This window comes from Dreissena polymorpha, chromosome 2 (genome assembly GCF_020536995.1).
Source record: "Dreissena polymorpha isolate Duluth1 chromosome 2, UMN_Dpol_1.0, whole genome shotgun sequence".
Lineage (NCBI taxonomy): Eukaryota > Metazoa > Mollusca > Bivalvia > Myida > Dreissenidae > Dreissena > Dreissena polymorpha.
Genome location: NC_068356.1, coordinates 108,496,922 through 108,524,045, shown reverse-complemented (window position 1 = coordinate 108,524,045; position 27,124 = coordinate 108,496,922). Strand labels below are relative to the sequence as shown.

The 27,124-nt window shown below is 34.4% G+C and overlaps 2 protein-coding genes across 10 annotated transcripts; one reads left to right on the top strand and one right to left on the bottom strand.

Annotated features, from left to right (window-relative positions):
* Positions 1-27: 27 nt before the first annotated feature.
* Positions 28-5,574, bottom strand: LOC127868440 (gastrula zinc finger protein XlCGF52.1-like). 3 transcript variants are annotated; one of them, XM_052410218.1, is made up of 4 exons: positions 5,335-5,574; positions 3,988-4,132; positions 3,421-3,558; positions 28-1,659 (listed from the first exon to the last, which is right to left on the bottom strand). In XM_052410218.1, the coding sequence occupies exons 1-4, from the start codon at positions 5,392-5,394 to the stop codon at positions 698-700; spliced, it is 1,305 nt and encodes a 434-aa protein (XP_052266178.1). In that variant the 5' UTR covers positions 5,395-5,574; the 3' UTR covers positions 28-697. The 3 variants fall into 3 exon arrangements, with proteins under 3 accessions (XP_052266178.1, XP_052266180.1, XP_052266179.1); XM_052410220.1 differs by lacking the exon at positions 5,335-5,574 and adding an exon at positions 5,196-5,267; XM_052410219.1 differs by lacking the exon at positions 5,335-5,574 and adding an exon at positions 4,818-5,077.
* Positions 5,466-26,670, top strand: LOC127868441 (tetraspanin-5-like). Of its 7 annotated transcripts, none has more exons than XR_008044134.1 (9): positions 5,466-5,682; positions 8,587-8,781; positions 9,978-10,052; positions 11,689-11,787; positions 13,055-13,171; positions 16,062-16,112; positions 16,774-16,890; positions 18,842-23,606; positions 23,849-26,670. XR_008044134.1 is itself a non-coding variant. In XM_052410221.1 (8 exons), the coding sequence occupies exons 1-8, from the start codon at positions 5,599-5,601 to the stop codon at positions 18,914-18,916; spliced, it is 813 nt and encodes a 270-aa protein (XP_052266181.1). In that variant the 5' UTR covers positions 5,466-5,598; the 3' UTR covers positions 18,917-26,670. The 7 variants fall into 7 exon arrangements, 1 of the variants encoding a protein (XP_052266181.1); XR_008044133.1 differs by having other exon boundaries at positions 23,800-26,670; XR_008044132.1 differs by having other exon boundaries at positions 18,842-23,655.
* The last annotated feature ends 454 nt before the right edge of the window (positions 26,671-27,124 follow it).

Here is a 27,124-nt window from a genome sequence, read left to right as displayed (position 1 = left end):
ATCCTCAATGAACTAATAAGACATAAATCACAATCTAAATGTTTATTTGATATATAACATTACTACCAAATACATTTGTATAAATTACAATTATACAATGAACCTATGTGTTATGCCAATTGTTGCTCAACAACTCACATATACAATATTTAGTGGCTATGATGTATTGTAACAACTGTTAAGAAAACAACATACCCTGCCACAAAATATTGTTCAAAACACAGGATAACACATCATCAGTTAGATTTCAACACATGCAATGAAATGATAATTTTACAACACTTCAATACTACTGCCAATAGTGGAAAAGCATAGGTAGCAGTATTTAAAAAAATGTCGTCACTTTAAACAAAAAATTGAGTTTGTATTAGCCAATTATTTAAAATGACTTCAATGTATCAAAAAATGCATTTTTATGTGAACAATCAAATTCCTGAACATTCGATCACTACACTCCACTCTATTGAACAGCATGAGTACCTGGTAGGTGTTCAATGTGGGTAATCAACAATTGACATGCATTAGTTGATGTAGCATCGATTAAACTGATCTGATTTGTGATTATTATTTCAGAACAAAATGTTGAGCAGCAATCCATCAAGTAAAGAGGACTTGTTAAAATGAACACGAGACACTTTTTGAGGTTTTCACAAATACTAGTTAAATTGTACAAAGAAATTCTGTGAAGAACAACTTCTCAACAAACACTATCCACATGCGAGGCAAGGTGGTTATTCCAGGCCATTCTGTTAGTAAAGTGTACAGAGCACATGGCACAAAACATCGGAGTGTCTCTGTGGACAGTTCGCAGGTGTGCTTGCAAATTTGGTGCGCATGAAAACCTACGCTGACAGCAATTGCATGTGAAGCGCTTGATTCCAACATGAGAATCTTCATGTATCTTTATGCTGCGCTGTGGGAAGACCTTGCTGCAGACGGGACAGCGACGTAACAAGGGGACCTTGTGATCCAGGTCTTCTTGTTCATGTAGTTTCATTATATGCCGCACCAATGCCGTGTAGTTTGTCATACTTTCCCCACAATACCTACAACTCCTGGCCAACTTGATGGGCTTTCCTTCGTGTTTCCTCATGTGATTTCTATACACAGTAGGGCTAGCTGTTGTTTTGCCACACAAATGGCAGATATACTGATTCTCTTTGGTATGCATATTATTTTCGTGGTTTACACGATCCTTCTTGTTCTTGAAAGCCTTGTCACAAAATGAACACTTGTAATCGCGAATATCTGAATGTGATTTTTCATGTCTGGCTAGACCATGCGAGTAATTAAAGAACTTACCACAAATTTTGCACTGATATCTGTTATTAGTGTGCATGCTTCGACTATGATTGTTTAAGGACTTCTTGGATTTGTACACTTTGTCACATTTGTTACAATGAAAAAGCTGTCCAGCACCATGTTCTTGTTTGTGATTTACATACTGATTTTCTGTTTGGAATGTGCAATCACATTCTCGACATCTGAATGACTTGTTCAGGTCACATGTTCTTACATGGCCAGCATAGCTTGTCTTACAGGAGAAGTCTTGACAGCAAATTAGACAGGTAAACTTAGTAGTTTGATTTACTGTTTCTATGATACAGTTGTCGGTCGTAGAAAGTAAATTATTCTCTTCCACTTTATGATGCAACGTGGCTGTAAAGGATGAACACTCTCCATTAAAAATATTAATTCCCAAAGTTAAATAAAAGGTTCTCTTTCGAAAAGTCTTCAGCACTTACTACTGTCTCAGTTAACAAGAGCTGTCAGAGCCTGGTCAGAGGACAGCGCGCTCGACTATTCGAGTGCTTGACAGTATAACGTAAGCCATCATTGGGAAATTGTTCATATTCAATAATTTATTGGACGATCTTTCAAAAATATTTTTTTTTGGGGGGGGGGGGGGTAGGGGGGTTGAGAGGGGGGTATAATGTGGGGTGTGGGGTGTGGTCATTTATTAGACGATCTTTAAAAAAAAAAAAAAGGAAAACAAAAAAAAAATTGGGGGGGGGGGGGTGAGAGGGGGGTATAATGTGGGGTGTGGTCATATATAAGATAATCTTTCAAAAATAAAAAAAGGGGGAAAAAATTTTTTTTTGGGGGGGGGGAGGTGGGGGGAAGGGATTCTCTGTTGGGGCTTGAAGTTTTGTTTGGGTGGAATCCATTGTGGTATTCTGGTAAGTGTTGTTTTGTCAAAGTATTAATAAAATGTGATCATAAATAAAGAAGTTATGGCAATTTAAGCAAAATGATCAATTATCTAAGTATAAAAGGGGCCATAATTCTGTCAAAATGCTTGATACAGTTGTCTGCTCTTGTTTATATGTTGGGGTCATGTTGGTAAACAAGTATGCAAAATATGAAAGCAATATGTCAAGGGACACAGGTAATATTTGCGGTAGTACGCAAACTTTAACATAGATTTATCAATAATATGCATATTCTAAGTACAAAAGGGGCAATAATTGTGTCAAAATGCTTGATACAGTTGTCTGCTCTTGTTTGTAGGTTGGGGTCATGATGGTAAACAAGTTTGCAAAATATGAAAGCAATATGTCAAGTGACACAGGAAATATTTGGGGGAGTACGCAAACTTCAACATAGAATTATCAATAATATGCATATTCTAAGTATAAAAGGGGCAATAATTCTGTCAAAATGCTTGATACAGTTGTCTGCTCTTGTTTATAGGTTGGGGTCATGATGGTTAACAAGTATGCAAAATATGAAATCAAAATGTCAAGGGACATTGAAAATAGTTGGGGTAGTACGCAAACGTTAACATTTGCTGCATATTCTAAGTGGAAAAGGGGCCATAATTATGACAAAATGCTTGATAGAGTTGTCTGCTCTTGTTTATAGGTTGGGGTCATGTTGGTTAACAAGTATGCACAATATGAAAGCAATATGTCAAGGGACAATGAAAATAATTGGGGTAGTACGAAAACTTTAACATTTGCACGCTAACGCGGACGCTAACGCTAACGCAGACGGTCACGCCGACGCCAGGGTGAGTAGGATAGCTCCACTATATATATTTCATATATAATAGTCAAGCTAAAAATAAATCAAGACATGTAAACTAATGTTATTTTTAAGTTTTCATTTGCATTGTATTAATTAATATCTATTAAAGATGAAAAAGACAAATTGATCTGGAAGAATAAAAGTCAATTGTATATTAATTGGCAAGAGAAATAACAAGCAAGATACCATGGGCAAGCTCTAATGATTTTACTGACTTCCAAGAAGATGGTTTAAAAATTAAATCTATTAACCAAGAATAACACATTGCAACCAATGATTTTGAACAGCAAAAACAGTCACATTTAAGAATTTATGGAGAATGTTTCAATAATTCATTTTGCAGGAATGAATATAATGTAAATTTTCAGAAATAACTAATATCTAGTATACCTTGAACAACGGGAACGCTTTCCTCATGGTTGCGACAAACATTTCCTTTAACATGGTCATCAGCATTGCCTGAAGTTACTTCATTCTTGACACCTCCATGCTCACTTTGACTGTCAACAGTTTCAGGTGGTCTCTGACCTAGAAAAGAGTGATAATAGCTGGGGCATTAATAACTATGGGCTTGCTAACTGCTAAATGCATGCACATTTTGTATGAAGTTAATCAAGAACATCATCACTTAAAATATATTTAATTATATTTGTGCAACTAATGCCATTTGTATATTAAATAATGAAAGGTATGAAAACCTATGTATCTAGTACAGCAATAATCCAACTCCCAGCTATTGGCCCAGCCGGGTCACTGGGAATTTTTACTCAAGAAAGTTAAAAGCATTCAAGAAGAACTAATGTATCTATAGGAATATGACTATATTTCTAGAAACAGTAGTCAATACTCAATTAGTATCAAGATACATTTACAATCAAGTAAAAGGTGTGCAACGTAAGAGTGAGCTCAGTCATGAACAGAGCGGAAGCAATATTCGCCACAAAACTTTGGACTTACAGTAACATACAAACTGTTGGACAATCTCAGACTTTTCTTGTAAAAAGCGTTTTCCTACTGGTGTACCATAGTTTTCCACTATCTGAGAGCCTTTCTTCAATAGTAAGACAATGACCTCTGTGTCTAATGACTCCATATACTTGCACTACAGATTATACAGAAATAAAAACAGTGTAAATAAATAATTTTACTTCTAAACATCTGGATATATGATGATATTTAAGAAATAGTAAACCCCACTGAGGTCCCTATTGCATTATAGTGACCAGCCAGGCAGCCACAAACCGTATATGGACCGAAGCCGTAGGCTGAGGTCAAAATACAGTTTTTGGCTGCCTGCATGGTGGTCACTATAATGCCATTGGGACCGAAGTGGAGTTTACTATTTCTTATATTACACCGAAGAGTGTCCCTGTATTATGGTACAGTGTTGTACCGGCTTTCCGTACTTTTATTTTTCATGCAACTGAATGCGCAAACGATGACAAATATCGTGTGACGTAGTTTCTCTGACAAAACATTCCAGTTGGAGCTAAATTCTCTGGATGTTAAGATCATGTCGGACGAGGTGTTTTTTTAACAGTTAGTTATTTGTTTAAGGCATCGAACAAATGCAAAACGTATTTCGGATTGTGTGTTTATCATACATAATGTAAACTTTCATAGGAATACAATGAAATAGTGTGATTTCAAATTAGTTTCGATAAAGGGATGGATGATTAGAAAATGGAAGTGAATATCGTTTCGACTTTACTGTTATAAACATTCGATTAACGTTGGCATTGAGATGAGCTTGTCGTTTATTTTAAATTAAGTTGTTGTTTGTTTACTCTTGTTAAAGCTGAAATAGTGTCAATGCGGTTCAATAAAACACTTCAACACAGTGCACATTTAGTGGTGTGTAACCCCGAACGGTCCATAAAACAAAAAATAGTGATCGGTCTCTTAGGTTTCTCTATCGCATTTTACTGACTGAAACCGGTCATATAGATATAGAAGGACCAATATCTCTGAGGTGTAATAAGTTGTTAATCAATGATTGAACAATAATAATTATTGTGTAGAACATAAATCATGTATCAGTTTACACTCCCAGTGTATCATGCTGGTAAAGCATTATAAGCATTTTGTAAGAACAGTTACTGTTCAACAGAAAACATCACTGACATCAGTTAAAATGATAAGTTATTTTTTTATGAAAGTCTTACTTGTTTAATTAAAAGATTTGTTTCCAGAAAAATAAAGTGTCATCATCATTTGAAACCAGTGTTCCATTGTTTTATATTAAATTCAAAGATATATTAGATAATTACAGTAATCTGTGAATCTCTTAAACTATAACAATACCATTTCCTTTATGCTCCCGATCAGAAAATCGTCAGCTAGTGTACTCTCGGACACTGCCATTCTTAAAGTTAAACACAAGAATAAATTGCCTGATATATGTATCGTTTAGTGGCTTGTAACCTTTTACTAATACGGCATATTTCGGACATTTTCCTTGTATAATTTCTGACAAAGATGTTTTTGTTTTGTAATTTTCTAATTAACGATCAGTGAATTGCGTTTGTCGGTATCATCTTGACATTTTGTTAGCATCAGGAACCAAATATGCCGCGTAAAAGACGTCGAGATAGGTCAGAAGTCAGCTGCGTGATAAAATACCTGATGTTTGGTTTCAACGTTCTGTTCTGGGTAATTCATAATCCATTCTAACTCTTAAGTTATTTATAATTAACAGTGACTTGGTGATTAATTTCTTAATTGCTTTTTTTTCTGTAAGTTTTACGCAGTTTAAGGATGAATCTATGTATTGCCATGTGGGAAATAAAACACAAGTTACATTATTCTAATAAAATTAAAACAAATACATGTATACATGTAATTAACGGTACCCTGTAGTTAAAGGGACTTGCTCACATATTCGTTACAATAATCCAACTCACAGGTACAGTCAAGTTACCATTACCAGATCGTTACCAATAGCAGATCACTTTGATGTTCAAGACTGCGTATCGCGATAAATAGTTTACATTTTTAGATGATTTTTTTCACACAGCATCTTCAAGGCATGTTCTTTAAAACGAATTGATTAAGTCGTAATTGGAGCTACTCTTTGTCAAACATTTCGGTATGTTTTGCTGACATGTATATACGACTTTGTTGACTTCCGTCTCGTTTCCAAATCGAGGTTGAACATTATTTGCGGCCACATGCTGTAAATCTGTTGGAAAGTAAGAAGTTAAAGCATTAATTTAAAGGCCATTTAGTAGTCTTTCTGCCTGTTTAAGATTTTGCAACTCCTTAAATGAAATGAAGAATTAGGGAAAAAAACGGATCAAGCGTGATAATATGCGTGTTGTTCATATATTATATTAAAATATAAGCAAATCTTGTTGATTCTTTCAATAAATGATCTCATACATACATACATACATACATATCCAGTTAGGGCCGGCTGCAGGCTGACTCAGCCTCTAATAGCCCCCTCATGGTCAGGGACCCAGGTTCTATCCGGTATTACTGTGTATAATTGTTCTTCCTTAAATATGTCCAATCGGTTTTAAAAACATTCAATGACAGCGCTGTTACAATTTCATCTGTTAAAAGGTTCCATGGTGTGATTACCCTCTGAGAGAAGAAATGTTTCCTGACATCTTTCTTAAAAGACTTTTTCTTAAGTTTAAGTGAGTGTCCTCTTGTTGTATTAGGATTTAGATAAAAAAACTTAGTGTACTCAATATCTTCTTTGCCATGCAACAGCTTATAGGCCTCAATCATGTCCCCACGAAAACGACGATATGCTAATGTTGGAATCTTCAAAACTTTTAATCTTTCTGGGTACGGTAAATGTTTCACACAATGGACTAGCTTGGTTGCTCTGTTTTGTACCCGCTCTATACGCTCAATATCTTTTATAAATCTAGGGTGCCATATCAAGTTTCCATATTCAAGATGCGGTCCTATCAAGCCCTTATAGAGTTTTCTAAATTGTTTTGTATTTATGTGATGAAAAGTTCTTTTCACAAGCCCTTTAATACTGTTTTCTTTGTTAATACATTTATTAATATTCAAGTCAGTGGAAAATAGTATTCCAAGGTCACATTCTTGAGTATTATTAGGTATTTCTGTTTTATCAGGTCCTTCTCCTAACAAGTAAGTCATATTTGGGTAATGTATACCATAATGAAGAGTACTACATTTCGCAGTATTGAACTTTAGTAACCACGTATCACTCCACTGGGAAAGTCTATCAGTATCTCTCTGAATTTGGTTATTATCCAAGGGCACTTCAGTTGAGCTGAACAATTTTGTGTCATCAGCGAACAGTCGGATAGTGCTTTCAATCATGTCATCAATGTCATTAATGTATATCAAAAATAGTGTTGGCCTAAGTACGCTGCCTTGAAGTACGCCACTGGTAACTTCACTCCATTCCGACATATCCTTATTCACATCGACTCTCTGCTTTCTATTATTCAAAAAGGATTTTACCCAAATTAGCATTTTCCTCAATCTTAATGTTTTATTTATGATCCATGTTCAATATCAATGACTAGATATGATTCAAACAATTTACATGGATTATAAGATGCCATATCTGTTTGATCTATTCAGGATTTTTAACAGATAATTCACACAAGAACGTCATGCGTAAAGTGTAGATACAAGATAGCATAAAGAAAACAATTAAAAACAAAAAATGAATATACACATGTAAGTTATAACTGGCAATGTTACTTGGTCATTGTAAACAACATAGTTCATGTTTCAACAGTTCAAATAGCGTGTTAGATGCCCTCCTGAATGGTTATGATCACAAGATCCGTTATGGCTACAACTGATCTGTTAATGCATGAATTTTGAGGCGAAAAAAGGTATCACACACTTTTTTTGCCTGCGCTTTAAAATAAGACTTTGCGCTGAAACAGTAAGCAAAGGTAATATTTAATCAGACTGGTGTAAAAAAAGTCTCAAAACATGTATTGCTTTTCACCTTTTAATTTTATTAAACTAATGATCCGGTAATGGTAACTTGACTGTATTTACCCCATCAGCCACTGGGAGTTGCAACTGGTAAAGGCATTTTTCATGTAAACTCGCAGCTTGGAATCCAGGTGGCACTTTAATTGGTTATATGAGACACATAGTTTTGTGGCATAAATAAACACAAATAGACCGTATATAGATATATCCCTAATGCCCAACTAAAAACAACTTACATGATTTTGTGCGCTCTTAGAATTATTATATTTATCCAAGTTTCAAACACATCAATGGTTCATGGAAATGTGTAAGTATTTTGCAATTGAAAATGCCAAGTATTCCAAATTTGAAAATTTGGACATGTCACATATTTAGATCGAAGTATTACCACAACAGTTGTTTAACCTATTTTCTCAACTCAAAATTCCCAGTACATGTGCTGATAGCTTTGAAATACTGTGAAATACAATGGACAATCCAAACAAACAAATAATCATTTTAAAATGTTGAAAACTAAGCTTTTTCGGTGAATGTTTTTGTTCACATGTGTAAAATACTACAAACGTTATTTAATGCAGTTTACTTTTATTCTTACTGTGGTTATGCCTGCAGCTGGTTGGGACAGGGATCTGTGCTATCGGACTATGGGCTTGGACGGAGAAGGACATGATGACAAACATCGGGAGACTCACCAATGTGGCACTGGACCCAGCGATGATCTTCATCATAATTGGAGGCCTCATGTTCATCATAGGATTTGCTGGTTGTGTAGGAGCCCTGAGGGAGAACACCAAACTTCTATTGTTTGTATGTACCTGTACTGTGTTTAATAGTTGTGTTTAATAGCTTGTTGTAGGCATTTTAAAGCTATACTGGTCAAAGACAAAAAGCCTAAGAGGACGAATAACCAAAAACTGTGTATAATTAAATTAAATTTCTTTGAAAATAAGCTTATTATTCAGTAAATATTATAAAAAATCACATATGTCCAAAAAATAGGTAATTGGGTAACATTTTAGAAAAAGCTTTTTATCACTATTGAGACCACATTTAAGACTCAATTATGACGGAACTTGGTCAGAATTTTAATCTTACAATACAGAGTTTGAATCTGGGATTCTGTGTCATGTTTGTCCAAAACTTAGGTCACCTGTTTAAATCTTAGAAAAATCTTGTTATTATTAAAAACTATATACATGTTACTTGTAGGCCACATTTATTACTCAATCAATACATTGGCAAAGTTATCAGTGACCAAAAACTAAGTCGCCTGGTCAAGTTTCGACCATTGGTTTACCTGAATTAGGGCGAGCGTTTCAAGGCCATCATGGCCCTCATGTTTAATTATAAAAATACACGGTTATAAGCTTTTGTTTACATATGTAAAGTAGAACCTTATTAGGGGTTTTCGTTTATTAGTGCACATGCGCTATAATGCTACATGTGTTAGGCCTGCTATGCGTCTAGCATTTCTTTGTTATAATTAAAATTGATAACATATCATCACTACTCATGATATCATTTATTTCCATTTCAAATGTTGTCCAATTCGCTGAGCCTGTTTAATGTTTAAGTAACATACATGTGTATGTTGAAATTACTTGCAACATTTTTTGTATAGCAACACCAATAATTTGTTTATATTGATAGATGATGACTAATTTGCACAGGCTAACTTTTGTTAACTTAGTACATCTTTTTGGGGCCTCACAAAAATGTCAACCTAAGGTCATAAAGGTTGAGAAGTTAATGAAATTAAGGAAGAAATACCTACTTCGATTCAATTGCAGCTTTATTTTGTAAAAATGTTAGAGAGATAAATATTGTTTTTACCTTTGGCTATTTTTTCTTGACCGTTAGAGTTGTATTATTTTGTACTTGATTACTGTTTGTCAGATCATTAGTATGCTAACAGTAATGTCTGCCCTTATGTTTTAAATCTATAAACATCTATTGTTGTCTGCAATTTCTGCACTGTAAAAAGCTTGACTTTATCGTTTCAGTTTTCCATCGTTGTTGGGTGTATATTCTTCGTTGAACTCGTGTTTGCCGTTCTTGCATTTGTGTACAAGGACTGGGTAATGAATTATCTTGTTATTTAAGGCGTTTTTTGTGCCCACATAGAGGAATTAATAATTGCTCTAGTCCGTCCATATGTACAATGTATGGCCTCAAGCATGTTTTTTTAACTACCTTATGACATTAATATGAAAATGATCTTTAAAAAGGTTATTTTGGCTGTGACGAGTTTTGGCAGAATTATGGCCTATCTGATTTTCCACTATAAAATGTGCAGTCCCAAAAAAGTTTGTTTTTAACTCGTCTTTAACTAATAGTTGAATCCTGCGAACTAAAACTTTCACAGGTGAATGACCTAAATGTATAGATGATTGTAAAGAAAGACATAGTGACTGTGACCAGTTTGGGCTTATTATTGCCCTTTGTCTTTTATCTACTGTTGTGTCCAAACATATGTTGTGATGGCAGCAGTGTCTGTAACATGTTTTAGTTACTGCTGTTTTTACTTTGTAATTAATATAATGGGTTTCCAGTCCCATTTATATTACAAAAATGAATTCAACGATGTACCAATAACCATATCGTGTGTCATTGTGTGAGGTCAATAACTTGGGCTGTCTATTTAGATTTGTACCCTTTAAATTGCAGGTTATATATATACATATATACATATATGTATTAATTCAATTTTGCTCTCTCTATATTTATATTAGGGATGGCATCGAATACCTATATCGGCATTCAAATACTCGCAAATCAATTCATTCGAATATTCGCATTCAACAGTTGGAATGTAAATGTATTACCTTATGTTTTCTGCAATGTATTCAAATTGTTTGTATTAGTCCCTGGTTATAACCATTTGCCGATTGATTACTTAGAAGGTGTTGCTTTTGTTATCTTTGCTATAGAGGAATCTTATCGTTGTGAACTGAATCTATGACCAACACTCAAATCGGACACAAATAAAAGGATAAAAACAAGTCATAGAATTGTAATCATATACATTTGAATTTTTCATAAATTTAATAATGGCGTGTATAAAAAAATATCATTTCAAAAGGTTATGCAAAATACATCCTAAAGAATTTTTGTGATGACTGCATATTTTCTGTTCAAACACACATTTATATCATTTGTCAAATTGACTACTTCAAACATTTAATGGCTGTTCAAACTGTGATCACACCATTTTAACTATTGTTCGCTAGTCATTTTATGGCCTTAATTGGCAGCAAATTGACAAACACAAGTTGAGGCCCTTTCTTTAGGTGTGTACATTGCCATTGCACAATCGACGCTGATAAGAGCACGTTATCAGTTTGATACGACGAGGGTCTTATCAAAAATGTGAATCTCTTTTGATTTCAGTTGGCAATTAGTTGTTGCTGTTGTTGTAATTAGTAAGCAACTTGCGGGTAATTAATTAAAAAGCACAAAATCGATTGCAATAGTAAACTTTGGAATACTCTTATGCCAACTCTGCCATTCGAATACTGACGATTCAATCGAATATTCAAATAGTTTTGCCATTCCTAATAAATATATATTTAGTCTTTAGAGTTATTAATTCAATTATAAAATGGAAACTATATCATCCTTGTTGAAAGAAAGTAGATCACACTGCCAATCGTGGGATAGCTCTTGTTTGTTTTAAACTTTCAAGTTCTCAGAGCACGTTGTCTGTAATTTAAGGTCCAGTCTCAGGTGAAATCCCAGCTTCATAACATGATTGTGAACTACCGTGATGATCCAGACTTGCAGAACCTTGTCGACTGGATACAGAGGGACTGGGTGAGTAGAATGTACAGTTTTAAAGATTTCTAAGGGTTTACAAAACAAGAACAGATGTACTTAAGTATTATGGACATTCACAGTGTTGGGCTGTATAGTACTTTTGAGGAGACACTTTAAAGTATTTTGTGGATAATCATGATAATTTGGCATGAGTTCAATTAAATATTTGCGGAACGCAGGGCTTCAATTATTTTTTGTTTGAAACTGTGCACCTTAGATTTAACAGTTTTGACAAAATGGTAAAAGGTAAATATGTACATTTGTAGTTATTTGCATTTCGATGACCACAGTATTCGTCATATATTTCTCTGTAGTTATTTTACTGCAGTCATGCCTCCAAATTTTGGCTAGGGAAAGTCTTAATTACATCGTTAGCTTCCTGATCACATAGTGCTCATACAGAGTTTTTAGGATTCAGTGATACGGCTTGTTTGTTACAAAGCTTTTACATAAATGTTTTATATTAACATTCTCAACACATTTTCATCATATTAACTCATGTATTCCTCGACATGGACCCTCTTTTGGACATAGACTTATTAATTATAAGATCCACATTCTTGGTTAACAAAAAATAATGTGTTTTGTATAACAACAATACTGGTTGCTTCAAATCATCGAAATTGAATTGAGGAGGTATTTTAACACTATCAACACACCTGCATCACCTCACCTGTTTTTGACCTTTACAATGACCTGGGCTTATTTAGTCATGGAAAAAATAAACAAACCTAAACTAACAGTTTTTGTTAAACACCAATATTGGTTGGTACTAAGCTTTGATACTTTCTTTACACTCTTAACACACGCATATCACCTTACCTAGTTTTGATCTTGATATTGACTGATTCATATCAGATATTAAATCCATATCTGAGACTAAAAAAGTAATACAAAAAAAGACAAGGCTTCCACTGGAGGCATATGAGTTTATTGAATGCAGCATCTTGTTAACATTATATTTGCTGAGGTTCAACTCATAGAGTGGGATATGGCGATGAACTGAATGTTGCATTTTTGTTTAACCTTCAATATGCAATTTAAGGAAAATATATATCGTTTAAGTAATGTGGTTTTGGGCCAAATTTCAGCATCAGATTTTACACACACACACAAACAAACACGGCCTGATTGTATCTCTTCTTTCATAAGAGTGATAATGACATAATTCTCTACCTAACATTCGAGTGAGCAAAAGGACAAACATTTAGATACTCAGACCATACACATCATTAACTCTAGGTTATTGTACTTACTTTTCCAGTTGAAGTGTTGTGGGGTGGCAGCGTACCGTGACTGGGAGCAAAACATCTACTTCAACTGCTCCTCGCCCGGCGGTGAGGCATGTGGGGTGCCGTTCTCTTGCTGCAGACCCACCCAGGTAACTTAATGATACATAGAGAAACATCTGTGAACTATTTTTAGCTCACCTGTTGTGAAGTGACACGGTGAGCTTATGTGATGTCCGCCGTGTGTGCGTGCGTCTGTCCGTCAATAATTTGTTTGTGTAGACAGTAGAGTTCACAGTTTTCATCCAATCTTTATGAAATTCGGTCAGAATGTTTATGTTGATGAAATCTGGGTTGGGATTGTATTTGGGTCATCTGGGGTCAAAAACTAGGTCACTAGGTCAAATATTAGAAAAACCTTGTGTAGACAATAGTCACAGTTTTCATCCAATCTTTATGAAATTTGGTCAGAATGTTTATCTTGATGAAATCTGGATAGGCATTGTATTTGGATCATCGGGGGTCGGAAACTAGGTCACTAGGTCAAATCATAGAAAAACCTTGTGTAGACAATAAAGGTCAGTTTTCATCAGATCTTAATGAAATATGGTCAGAATGTTTGTCTTGTTAAAATCTGGGTTGGGATCGAATTTTGGTCATCTAGGGTCAAAAACTAGGTCACAAGGTCAAAGTTTAAAAAAAAACTAGTTTAGACAGTAGAGGTCACAGTTTTCATCCAATCTTAATAAAATATGGCCAGAATGTTAATCTTGATGAAATATGGGTTGGGTCATCTGGGGTCAAAAACTAGGTCACTCGGTCAAATCATAGAAAAACCTTGTGTAGACAATAGAGGTTACCGTTTCCATCAGATCTTTATGAAATTTTGTCAGAATGTTTATCTTGATGAAATCTGGATTGGGATTGTATTTGGGTCATCTGGGCTCAGAAACTATGGCACTAGGTCAAATCATAGAAAAACCTTGTGTAGACAATAGAGGTCATAGTTTTCATCTGATCTTAAAGGGATCTTTTCACGCTTTGGTAAATTGACAAAATTGAAAAAAGTTGTTTCAGATTCGCAAATTTTCGTTTTAGTTATGATATTTGTGAGGAAACAGTAATACTGAACATTTACCATGGTCTAATATAGCCATTATATGCATCTTTTGACAATTTTAAAACCTAAAAATTATAAAGCGTTGCAACGCGAAACGATTGAATAATTTGGAGAGTTCTGTTTTTGTCGTTAAATTTTGTGAAACTACGAAGATTGCTTATATAAGGTATAAAATACGTCAAGTATGTGTACTCGGCGGAATATCTCAGTAGGCTAAAGCGTTTTTACTTCAGGACTCTGGCAGGACTCCAGGGGTCACTGGTTCGAAACCTGCTCCGGGCAATGTTCTTTTCCTTTTTTTAATTTTATTCTTGATGTTTTACTGGAGCTTTTACGATCCAATGTTTACAATTATCAATATAAAGCATTTAATGAATAAGTTAAAAAATGCCAAAATCTGTGAAAAGGCCCCTTTAATGAAATATGGTCAGAATGTTTATCTAGATATCTGATTTTGGATTGTATATGGGTCATCTGGGGTCAAAAATTAGGTCACTGGGCCAATTCTAGTAAAACCTGGTGTAGATGAAAGAGGTCCTTAGTTTTCATCACACCTTAATGAAATTTTGTCAGAAAGTTTTAATTGATGAAATTTGGCTTGGGATTGTATATAGGTCATCTGAGGTCATAAAGTAGGCCATCTGGTCAAATCATAGAAAAACTTCCTGTAGACGATAGAGGTCACAGTATTAATTTCGAGTCTATTGATTTTAATTTATACATATGAAGTTAATAAAAACATTGAATTTCAGATGCTTACTTTTATTTACTGACCCAATACATGGTATTTATTGACCACTACTATCAAGAGGACTACAAAAATATATGTGGCTATTCCAGGAATATCCTGACATTTAATTGATTCACATTTACACTAAAAAGCATACTTGTTTGCAAATGTCCGTCCATCTGTGTATGGTTGTCTTTTAACATTAACTAACCAAACTTGACTAGCTATCACATCTGGTGTTGTCTGTCTTTTGTCTAATTTTGGAGTGACACGAAACAACTGGGGTCAAAACACAGTCAAGAGGTCATATCTGTTTGTGCTCTAGAATGTCGATTCGAGTATAGCCACACAATTGATATGATGTGATCAGGTTTCATTTGTATATGAGCCATCTTTAATAAAAATGTACATAATATTATAAAGAGCTTGTAGGAGCTCCTGTTCATGTATTATACCAGTTTTCCTCAGATGAGCGATCTAGGGCCATCTTGTTTTTTAGCTATGATCCTGAAATTTGGCCCATTTGTACTTCATAATATAGCTAGCCATAGTCTGATAGAATTAAAGTTAATGTAGCAAGGATAGTCAGGTGAGCGATTCAGGGCCATTATGACCCTCTTGTTCTTTTTTATTCACCTGCTTATAATCTTTATGAAAAACTTCCTACATCAATCAGTGAAATACATTGGGACAGAAAGATAAATCTGTTTTATGCTTACCACTTTTTTTTCGATCATGTATATCCAACTTGCTTTACTACTTTTGTCATAAATAATTTTCACCTATTGATTGTTTCAAGACTACGTTTCAGTCTCATGTCTGGAAATATTTCACATCGCGCTGCATATGTAGAGTGAATTGTAATATCACAAATCAGTCAACTTAATTACTGATATATATTCTTGAAACAGTTGACTTGAATAATATTTTTATGTGTGGTAAAAGAGTGGAAGTATTTAGTTGCCACTTTGTCTGTCAGAATAATTTCTGCCCCTCACAATACAAAAACTTAAAGGTGCATAACAAAAATTATTAATGCTTTTAAAGCTGCCATCAATTACAGATGCAGGGCAAAAAACTTTATTGAGAAAAGAGTAAGACCATTTTGGACCTTACTAACAGCAAAAGCTGGATTCTGTGTTTATAGAAATGTTTGATGTTAAGAGTTATTTTAGTGTATTATATATTTCAGGCAGTCATTGTAAACAGGCACTGTGGATTTGATATAATGAAACCATCACATGTAAGTATCCTTAGAAGCTGCAATAGAACTTTCATTAAGTAGTATTCTATACATTCACAATAGGAGTAAAGATATTATTTTTCTCTATCAGAGTCATTGTATGATTTGTTTAAAAAAAAAAATACCTTAGCAAAATTTTATTTACACCAGAGTATTACAAACATGCATGTTTTATATGAAGTTGTTTATGTATATTATCTTTCTATATAAGATTGCACATGAAAAAAACTAAAGTGCTAAATTGCATTATGTATAATAAACTGATAATGCAGACTTATAACACATACACATGTGATTAACAATATTTATATTATGTTACAATTAATAATGATGTTATAAGAGGTCTCTGTATATACTTTGGCAAGGAACCAGTCTGTACATTCTTCATCTTTTTTATAACAGTTTTATTTATTTCAAATGTTTGCTTCATACTGTTTACAAGTCTTAATGTTGATGGTCTTCTGTTTTTCCTCTGGTCTAATCATATACTTGTTTGGATACTGGCAAAAAGTGAGGTGAAGATCAATAAGAGTTTAGTGTGAAAAAGTTATACTTTCAGCCTTAGGCGCAGAGTGACAATTATGGTATCATAATAAAAGTGTTTTTGATTGTGTATTGTAGATTGTGTCAACATTAAAGTATGTTCCATGGGCTGTTTCAGGATTTTGAACGGAGTAGTATTATATACACTGAGGGGTGTATACCAGCTGGTGAGGCGTGGTTTGAGAAGAATATTATCCCAGTCGCTTCTGTGGCAGTTGCTTTGGCTGTTCTACAGGTAAACTGGTTAGGTTTTTGGTTTTACCTTTTAAGCTCACCTGATTGCTGAGGTGAGCTTTTGTGACCGGTCTTTGTCCGTCGTCCGTCCGTCCACATTTGTTCGTAAACACTCTAGAGGCCACATTTATTGTCCGATCTTCATGAAACTTGGTCAGAAGATTTGTCCCAAAGATATCTCGATCGAGTTCGAAACAGGTCATGCTGGGTCAAAAACTAGGTCACTAGGTCAAAAAAAAGAAAAACCTTGTAAACACTGTAGAAGTCACGTTTCATACCCAATCTTCATGTAACTGTGTCAAAATGTTTGCCTTAATGATATGTTGGTTGAGTTCAAAAGTGGTTCTGGTCCGTTGAAAAACATGGGCACCTGTGGGTGGGGCAGTTTTCCTTATTTGGCTTTAGAGAAACCTTGTAAACACTCTAGAAGTCACAATTTTTGCCCAATCATCATGAAAGTTGGTCAAAACATGTGTTTTATTGATATCTTGGACGAGTTCGAAAATGGTCCAGATCGGTGAAAAAACATGGCCGCCAGTGGGCGGGGCATTTTTCTCTATATGTATATAGTGAAAACATGTGAACACTCTAGAAGTCACATTTTTGGCCCAATTTTCATGAAATTTGGTCAGAACATTTGTTTCCTAGAGTTTTGGTTCAATAATGATGAAATTTGACCAGGATGTTTGTCTGGACAATATCTAGGTCAAGTTTGACGTTTGGTAAAGATTAAATGAATCGACTCCTCTCAGGTGAGCGAACTAGGGCCATCATGGCCCTCTTGTTACTTTGGTGTTATTAGCTCGGTTGTTTTGGAGAAATTCCGAGGTATTGTCATAGCCAGCTCGTCCACTGTCGTCGTGCTAAAACCTTTACATTGGCTCTAAAATCAAAGTGCTTCCACCTACAACTTTAAAACTTTATATGTAGATGCACCTTGATGAGTTCTACATGCCACACCCATTTTTGGATCGATAGGTCAAAGCTCAAGGTCAATGTGACCTCTAAAAAATAAAAAAAATCTGACAAGCTTTCATTTATTCAAAACTGCACCCGCAGTCGAGCGTTGGCACCCGTTATGTGGTGCTCTTGTATTAAAACTCTCTTGTCTTTATTTCAATTTGTGGATGGTAAGAATATGTTCTTTGGGAGGGTAAATTGTTTGTTTATGACCACAGCATGGTTTTACTTTGAAAATAATTCCAAGTTTCAAAGGTCATTTAAATTGTGCTGGTTTCTATGCCCCCTTTAAATAAGGAAGCATTTTTCAGGCTCATTGTCTATTTGTAAATAACTTAGCACAAATGTAAACCACCATAGAAGGAAGTGTTGCTTGTAATAAATATCTCCTTACCTCAAAGATCAAGGTCACACTTAGAGGTCAAAAGTCAAAGTTTGCCATACAATAACTTGAAATTTCCAGTCTCTCTTTCCTAAAAGTCAAAGTCACAGTTAGTGGTCAAAGGTTAATTTTGAAAATATCTTTCTTAGCCATAACTTTGCCATAAATTGATTGATTTTGAAATTCCACAAATGCATACCATGTAACACATGGTGTACGATGTTACACAGTCTCCGTACCTGAAAGATTGAAGAAACACTAAGGAGTCAAAGGTCAAACTTGAAAACAAAAAGGGATTTTTGGGGCATCTATGCCCTAAGGGTACATTTTTGTTTCATAAGTGACTAACTTTTATTTCTGGTAATCAAAACTTGCTTTATTAAGGTGTCCAAAGCACTCAACCTAATCTCTATTCTTAATAATATTGGCACTATTAGAGTGTTCTCTATGTCCTCAACAATAACATATTCTGAAGTTGTTTGACAACATTACATAACTGTCCAAATGAAATTAGGTAATGCACTTGTGCAAAATACTTCAAAGATACTCTTGAGACCCTTTGCAGATGTTATGTATACATTAATTGTTGAGACACCATTTTCTATTGCAGATCCTGGGTATATGTTTTGCTCACAACCTGCGAGGCGACATCAATGCACAAAGGGCCAGATGGCGCCGCCCCTAGTCCATCATACATTCTCTCACACGCCTACACTCTTTCATACTTCCATTTGATGTTGTTTGCAGAGGATGGTTCACTCGTACTTGCTTATGTTCAGTGCATACAGCATGATACTCCGCAGAGCTGTCAGTATACCACAGTAGCCATATGAATAGTCCATGATATATACTGATATGAAAACGTAAGCCATACTATTTGATTGTGTTTTCAAATAATGCATCACACACACTGTGTTGACATATTATTGGTTTAAAACTGTTGTGTTTCTGATTACAAGGTATTAACAAACAGCTTTTTTTTACCCTCTGAAGTAGCGAAAATAAAAATACTGTAATGAGAATAACTTTGACACAAAGATAATGTGTTAAAAAAATTGTAAGGCATAAATGCTCTGCTGTTTTTGACAACATCCGTGTGCAAATAGTGATTAGGGTGGTACACAATATACAAAGGCTTTTTCGTTTGCTTGGAAACAAATTGGAACTTTGTCTTGTCAGAGAATCATGTGGTTCAGTGTAATGTGTGCAACTAGTTTTGACATACAATGATTATGTGAATATTTCGTTACAAAAGTTATAATTATTTCCATTGTGTCAACGATATATTATTGTTTTTGTATTTAACCTTTTTTTGGTACCTCATATTGTTTAATTGCTGAATTAAATCAGCTCTACTTTTGAGATGTAAAAGAATGTATATGGTGATAAATAAAAACAGTGACATTGTTACAAAAAGTCATATAAGAGGCTTGTTTTAATGTTTCTTTTATGTTTTTTGTAACATTTTTTTATAATACTTCTAGTCCATTATTTTCTTAATTTGCAAAATATGGCAGACTGGCATATCTAGGCAGTGAGTATTGTACAAACTGATTTTCAGTTCAATTATTGTTTGTGTGTTTCAACAATAAGAAAACACAAGGCTTGTGGAAAGATGAATATCTGTTAGTTTAAATAAGTTGACTTAGAACATTTAGGCCTTGTGCATGCACATGGGTCCCAAACATATTTTAATGTTTTTGTAACTAAAACAGCCTAAATGGTTTGGGGAATTGTTTATTTCTTACCAAAGCAATGTAGATTTAGTAAAACTATTTTCAAACACATAGTGTAGTAGTTACCTTGTTCTGCAGCTTGGTCATATCAAAGTGTTCTTTATCCAATTGTGTATGTTAAAAAGCCGAAGCCAAAGGTTGCATTCAACCAAAGCATTAGAACATGTCTATTATCCCTCAAACACTTTGATTATGGAAAAAATTAAAATCATAACATAAGTTGTCAAGTTGGTATTGTAACTCCTGAATGATACTTGATATCTTTTCATACCCTTTCATTTCCCACAGTCAGATTCACTATTTTTCGATATTTGTTAAGTATTTTATATTGTTTAATTTACGTTTGAAAATTGTGTTTTAAATGACTTTTACACATTTCAGAACCTTCTTTATGTTATTTTTTTTGTCTTTTAGTTTGTACATTTCCTTTATGCTTATTTTACATTTTATTGAATTATTTTCATATTAAGTTTATAATTGTGTGCTTAGCATTCTTTTCATATATTATCACTAAATGTTCAAGATTTGCAATTAATTTCTTATGTATGCTTAGTTAGTGGAAGAAATACCAGATTAAGATCTCAAACATGATTTGCAAAGAGTTGAGCGTAATAATATTGTATCTTTAGAACATTTATGTATCATATAATACAATATTGTCATGCTCAATCTGTGTATGTTAGCCGCACAGGTAGATAATCAAAATCAAAACATTCATGCCTTTCTCCATCCATTTGTCAGTCAAGAAGTTGTAGTTATGGTTGCAATGTACAGCCGGCTCCTCATTTGCTTATTATAACATCTGAGCCATGTTCTGAACATCCGGGGTTTAATGCATGAGCATAAAGCGTCGTCTCAGATTAGCCTGTGAAATGCACATCAGGGACGGCACTTTTGGCTTTTATGGATTTCTCATTTGGTCCAGTTTTCCCAGAACAAGGTTCCTATATCACTGTTGGTATGGTAAGCAAGTAATAATTCACTGTTATGGTAAGGAAGTAATAAATCACTGTTATGGTAAGGAAGTAATAATTCACTGTTATGGTAAGGAAGTAATAATTCACTTTTATGGTAAGGAAGTAATAAATCACTGTTATGGTAAGGAAGTAATAAATCACTGTTATGGTAAGGAAGTAATAATTCACTGTTATGGTAAGGAAGTAATAATTCACTGTTATGGTAAGGAAGTAATAAATCACTGTTATGGTAAGGAAGTAATAATTTAGATTAATAATTATTCCTGCTTTCAGATGCATTTAGATGATTCCTCCCTGTAAATTAAATCTTAAAATTGTGGTTTGTGACAATTTTGAACAACTAGCCTCTTCAACATGTCAAGGGAAAATAGCATTCTGGATCACACTTCAAACCCCTTCCCAGTTTGTGTGCGCAAAAGTTTCAATCGCTGGTAAATATGAGCTGTGTATCTTTCTTTTACTACCAGACACTGTTCAGGTGAATTTGAGTGAATTTCTAGAGAGGAAAGGGTATTTCTGAATTCCCCCTCCCTACCCACCCTCCCAAATGGTCTGCTCAATTGTAACATTTCTGGTCAATGTGTGCTGGGTCTCATATTCAAAATGATCATGAAGTATTCTAGTTTAGTATTGAAGATCTAAAATAAATTAATTATTGTTATGGTTGTTTGTTAATGTTGTAATCTTTAGTCAGTTTTTGCATAATATTACAGATTTAGCTTATGTTTAAACCACTACTTCTGAATTTATTGATCTTTATTTGTGCTCTGAAATATGTTCACATACATGTTTATAACATATGAATTTGTTTGACCTGTCAATTTTTATATGGACCATCATGTTCAATAAAAAACACAGATTATAGTATATTTTATGCATGTACTTATTTAATTATTAATACATGCATATGTTTAATGCCATTTCATGCATGATTATGAACTAGATAAATTGCTCATCATCATGTTAAGAAGGCAAACCAGGGTAGAATAGATTTATTTAAGTGTGTGATTTTGTCGTTAATGTAGTGAATTGATTAGTGTACAAAGTGCATCTAACATTAATTTTAAGAACTGTTATGCTGATGTTATGATAGTCATGTGCTTCAGAAACATGATTAAAGGCACTTAGTATCAGATTTAAATTCTATTTTATTAAGAACATAACTGATAACGTATTTAAATACATATTAAAAAAAATTACAAGCTCCAATTTAAACTCTATTCTCTGGGTAGCTTAGATTGTTATTGCATTTATTTTGATGTAAAACCCTTGTAATAAATGGAGAAACATTTGTTTTCAAGAATGAAAAGGGATAAAACTATATAGAATTATTCTGCATTGAATAAGTTCTTATTTTAATTCACTGAATATTGTAACAATAATGTGAGAGATATTATTTCAAACATATTTTTCATGGCCATGCGTAGTTGTAATGCTTTATTTTATGTTTTCCTGTGGTTTATAGAAAAATATCAGTGAACAAAAACTGATAATTCACTGTTTCAAACAGTGAAAAATAACATAATTTTCACTATTTTACTGTGAAATGACGTCATTTTTTGACAATATGATGTCATTATTCCAGCGAAATTCTCCAATTAAACTCTTTTACAACGTAAATAATCAGTGAAAAAAGGCATAATATAAAAAGAAAATGTATTGGATTCGGTGAAATATTTATTTTAATTCACTCGTGATGATAGAAAATATATATATTTACATTTGTGGCTGTGCCACTCGTAAACATATTATTTTCTATGATCACTTGTGAATTCAAATCGATATTCCACTGAATCCAACAAATATCCTTTTTGTAATACCCTTGATGTTCATGGCACCATTGAAATTTGTAATATGCTTATCTGACAATATGGTCCTTTACTGTATGCAATAAACAGTATAGAAATTAAAAGTAGAGTATTTTAACAGTATTCAGTCTAAGTGTTGAAAGTATTCAGTCTAAGTGTTGAAAGTATTCAGTCTAAGTGTTGAAAGTATTCAGTCTAAGTGTTTAAAGTATTCAGTCTAAGTGTTGAAAGTATTCAGTCTAAGTGTTTTTTATTTGAGTCTTGCTCTGGAAAAAGGTGGCTTAATTTATTTGCTTGAAGTAGCATCCCATATTATCCTGTGAACACTGCACAGTCTAATTTATGTGCTTGAAGTATCATCCCAGATTATCCTGTGAACACTGCACAGTCTAATTTATGTGCTTGAAGTATCATCCCAGATTATCCTGTGAACACTGCACAGTCTAATCCATGATGACACTTTATGTGCTTGAAGTATCATCCCAGATTATCCTGTGAACACTGCACAGTCTAATCCATGATGACACTTTATGTGCTTGAAGTATCATCCCAGATTATCCTGTGAACACTGCACAGTCTAATTTATGTGCTTGAAGTATCATCCCAGATTATCCTGTGAACACTGCACAGTCTAATCCATGATGACACTTTATGTGCTTGAAGTATCATCCCAGATTATCCTGTAAACACTACACAGTCTAATTTATTTGCTTGAAGTATCATCCCAGATTATCCTGTAAACACTGCACAGTCTATGTGCTTGAAGTATCAACCCAGACTATCCTGTGAAGACTGCACAGTCTATGTGCTTGAAGTATCATCCCAGACTATCCTGTGAAGACTGCACAGTCTATGTGCTTGAAGTATCATCCCAGACTATCCTGTGAAGACTGCACAGTCTATGTGCTTGAAGTATCATCCCAGACTATCCTGTGAAGACTGCACAGTCTATGTGCTTGAAGTATCATCCCAGACTATCCTGTGAAGACTGCACAGTCTTTATGTGCTTGAAGTATCATCCCAGACTATCCTGTGAAGACTGCACAGTCTATGTGCTTGAAGTATCATCCCAGACTATCCTGTGAAGACTGCACAGTCTATGTGCTTGAAGTATCATCCCAGACTATCCTGTGAAGACTGCACAGTCTATGTGCTTGAAGTATCATCCCAGACTATCCTGTGAAGACTGCACAGTCTAATCCATGATGACACTTTACGCACATGAATTAAGCCCTGTTTTCCCAGAGAGAGGCCTATTTCAATGTGTATTTGTATGTTATGTCTCAGGTCCGAATAGAAATAAAAGTATATGTGTACTTTGGTGTTGTTAACATTTACCTGCAGCAATTGTTGTATAGTTTTCCTTTCATGTAGAGAGAATTCAAATTAACATAGAGATTGGTTGAATGCTTGAAAATTTGTTTCAAAGCCGTTTAGATCAATAAATTGTGTTTGGTTCTTATCTTTTACAGAAAGTAATTGAGGAATTATTAGCTTTCAATTATTAAGGAATTATTAGCTGTAAATTATTAACTATAAATCTATAGGGAATATCAAACGACAGTTGTGTTACGATGGGTTGTGTTGCCTGTTCTAATTGTGTTATGTTTTATTTCACAAGCCCAAATACTTTACACATTAACTTTTTCACACTATCAATAGAAACCAAAGTTTGTTGTTATTATATACATGAACCTTCTTACAATTTAAACAATGTTACAAGTAACAAACTCAACAACTGATTTATATGTTCCAGAGATAAACTGTCTTCTGTAGCTGATAATTAAAATACACGTGCATTTCAGTCAGAGTATCTATAGGTATAAATGGTGAAATAATTATAATTGTGTATCATTGAACAGCATTGTATTTTCTAGAGTTATTACTACAGGATTTTCTATTTTCACCAATTATGTACTTCCACTTCGTATTATGTCACAAATTGTTTTTAGCTCACCCTAGCAAAACGTGCTCATGGTGAGCTTTTGTGATCACCTTTTGTCCGTCGTGCGTTGTCCGTTGTACGACGTCAACATTTGCCTTGTTCACTCTCAAGAGGCCACATTTATTGTCCAATCTTCATGAAATTTGGTCAGAAGATTGGTTTCAATGATATCTTGGATGAGTTCGAAAATGGTTACGTTTGCTTGAAAAACATGGCTGCCAAGGGACGGGGCATTTTTCCTTATATGGCTATAGTAAAATCTTGTTAACACTCTAGAGGCCACATTTATTGTCTAATCTTCATGAAACTTGGTCAGAAGATTTATCCCAATAATATCTTGGACGAGTTCGAAAATGATGCCGGTTGGTTGAAAAACATGGCCGCCAGGTGGCAGGGCATTTTTTTCTTATATGGCTATAGTAAAACCTTGTTAACACTCTAGAGGCCACATTTATTTTCCGATCTTCATGAAACTTGCTCAGAAGATTTGTCCCACTGATATCTTAGATGAGTTCAAAAATGGTAACCTTTGCTTGAAAAACATGGCTGCCAAGGGGCGGGGCATTTTTCCTTATATGGCTATGTATGGCTATAGTAAAATCTTGTTAACACTCTAGAGGCCACATTTCTTGTCCAATCTTTATAAAACTTGGTCAGAAGATTCATCCCAATAATATCTTGGACGAGTTCGGTTGGTTGAAAAACATGGCCGCCAGGGGGCGTGGCATTTTTCCTTATATGGCTTTAGTAAAACCTTGTTTACACTCTAGTGGCCACATTTATTGTCCAATCTTGATGAAATATAGTCAGAAGATTTGTCTTAATGATATCTTGGATGAGTTTGAAAATGGTTACGTTTGCCTAAAGAACATGGCCGCCAAAGGGCGGGGCATTTTTCCTTATATGGCTAGATAAGGCTATAGTCAAATCTTGTTAACACTCTAGAAGCCACATTTATAGTCCGATCTCCATGAAACTCAGTCAGAAGATTCAACCCAATAATATCTTGGAGGTGTTCAGAAATGATGCCGGTTGGTTGAAAAACATGGCCACCACAGGGGCGGGGTTATTTTCCTAATATGGCTATAGTAAAACTTTAATTTTGTTAACACTCTAGAGGTCACATTTATTATCCGATCATCATGAAACTTGGTGAGAAGATTTGTCCCAATGATATCATGGATGAGTTTGAAAATGGTTTTGATTGCTTTAAAAACATGGCCACCAGGGGTGGGCATTTTTCCTTACATGGCTATAGTAAAACCTTGTTAACACTCTAGAGGCCACATTTACTGTTCGATCTTCATGAAACTTGGTCAGAAGATTCATCCTGATAATATCTTGAATCAGTTCAAAAATGATGCCGGTAGGTTGAAAAACATGGCTGCCAGGGGGCGTGGCATTTTTCCTTATATGGCTATAGAAAAACCTTGTTAACACTCTAGAGGCCACATTTATTTTCCGATCTTCGTGAAACTCTGTCAGAAGATTTGTCTCAATAATATCTTGTTATCTCAGGTGAGCGACTTTGGGCCTTTCAGGCCCTCTTGTTTATTTAATTAATTCACAGAAATTATTATTAATTATAGCAGAAAAGCACACGTTAAATATTCAATATCATTACACAGCACAAACTTTTGATATTGTATATTTTAGCACTGACATGGTTTTGTTTGGCCAACTTAATAGCAATTATTGGCTACTTGTTCCCAATTTAAAGTTTTTTGTCACCATTTTCATAGCTATAATGTACAATCCCAAAATGATGGCAAAAAGCCCCAATTCATGTGGACCTTAACAATAACGAACCTTATAAAATGTAAACCAAAATGTGTGTTCAATGGCTTTGTGCATTTACGAGTATATCAAGTTAATTGTGTATTTGTTAGTCATGTTTCTTGTTTGTACTCATGTGTTTCATGTACATGCGATGTGAAGTGTACTATAACGCATACAATATAATTGTTTTGTAATCAGAGTCCTAGTGGTTATTTACGTATGTTTGTACAGTTTGTTGAGAACAGTTCTTACATAGTATCTTTTTTGTCTGCTCACGGAAAGCTTGATATAGCTGTAACAATGTTTCATAGTGTGTTCCTGCTTGAGAGGGTGTCAGAACTGTGGCTTCATTCATGTTCACATGAGGAGACAGAATGTTGCACGTAGGACCCGTGTTCTTAGCTCAAATGTCAATATTGGAGTAAGAGGTGAAAGGTCAAACATGTTCATGATGCAGACTCTCTGGACAGTAATATATTCATTAATCAGGCAATTCTACAATCAATTTTACAACATTTCCACAATGAGGATCAAGTATTTGTACAAAAAAACTTTGTTTTTAATATCTATTTAATGTGAACACTAAAATATGGGCAACAAACAGCTTACATTGACTAAAACCTATCATTCATTGCACAAATCTACAAT

Bases quoted from the DNA above. Each gene is read 5' to 3' on its own strand.
- LOC127868440 (XM_052410218.1), bottom strand. From the start codon at position 5,394: ATGGCAGTGTCCGAGAGTACACTAGCTGACGATTTTCTGATCGGGAGC. The intron at 4,133-5,334 runs GTATTGTTATAG...TATAATCTGTAG, and splicing joins TCGGGAGCATAAAGGAAATG to TGCAAGTATATGGAGTCATT. The intron at 1,660-3,420 runs GTATACTAGATA...CATCCTTTACAG, and splicing joins AAGCGTTCCCGTTGTTCAAG to CCACGTTGCATCATAAAGTG.
- LOC127868441 (XM_052410221.1), top strand. From the start codon at position 5,599: ATGCCGCGTAAAAGACGTCGAGATAGGTCAGAAGTCAGCTGCGTGATA. The intron at 8,782-9,977 runs GTATGTACCTGT...TTATCGTTTCAG, and splicing joins ACACCAAACTTCTATTGTTT to TTTTCCATCGTTGTTGGGTG. The intron at 10,053-11,688 runs GTAATGAATTAT...CTGTAATTTAAG, and splicing joins CATTTGTGTACAAGGACTGG to GTCCAGTCTCAGGTGAAATC.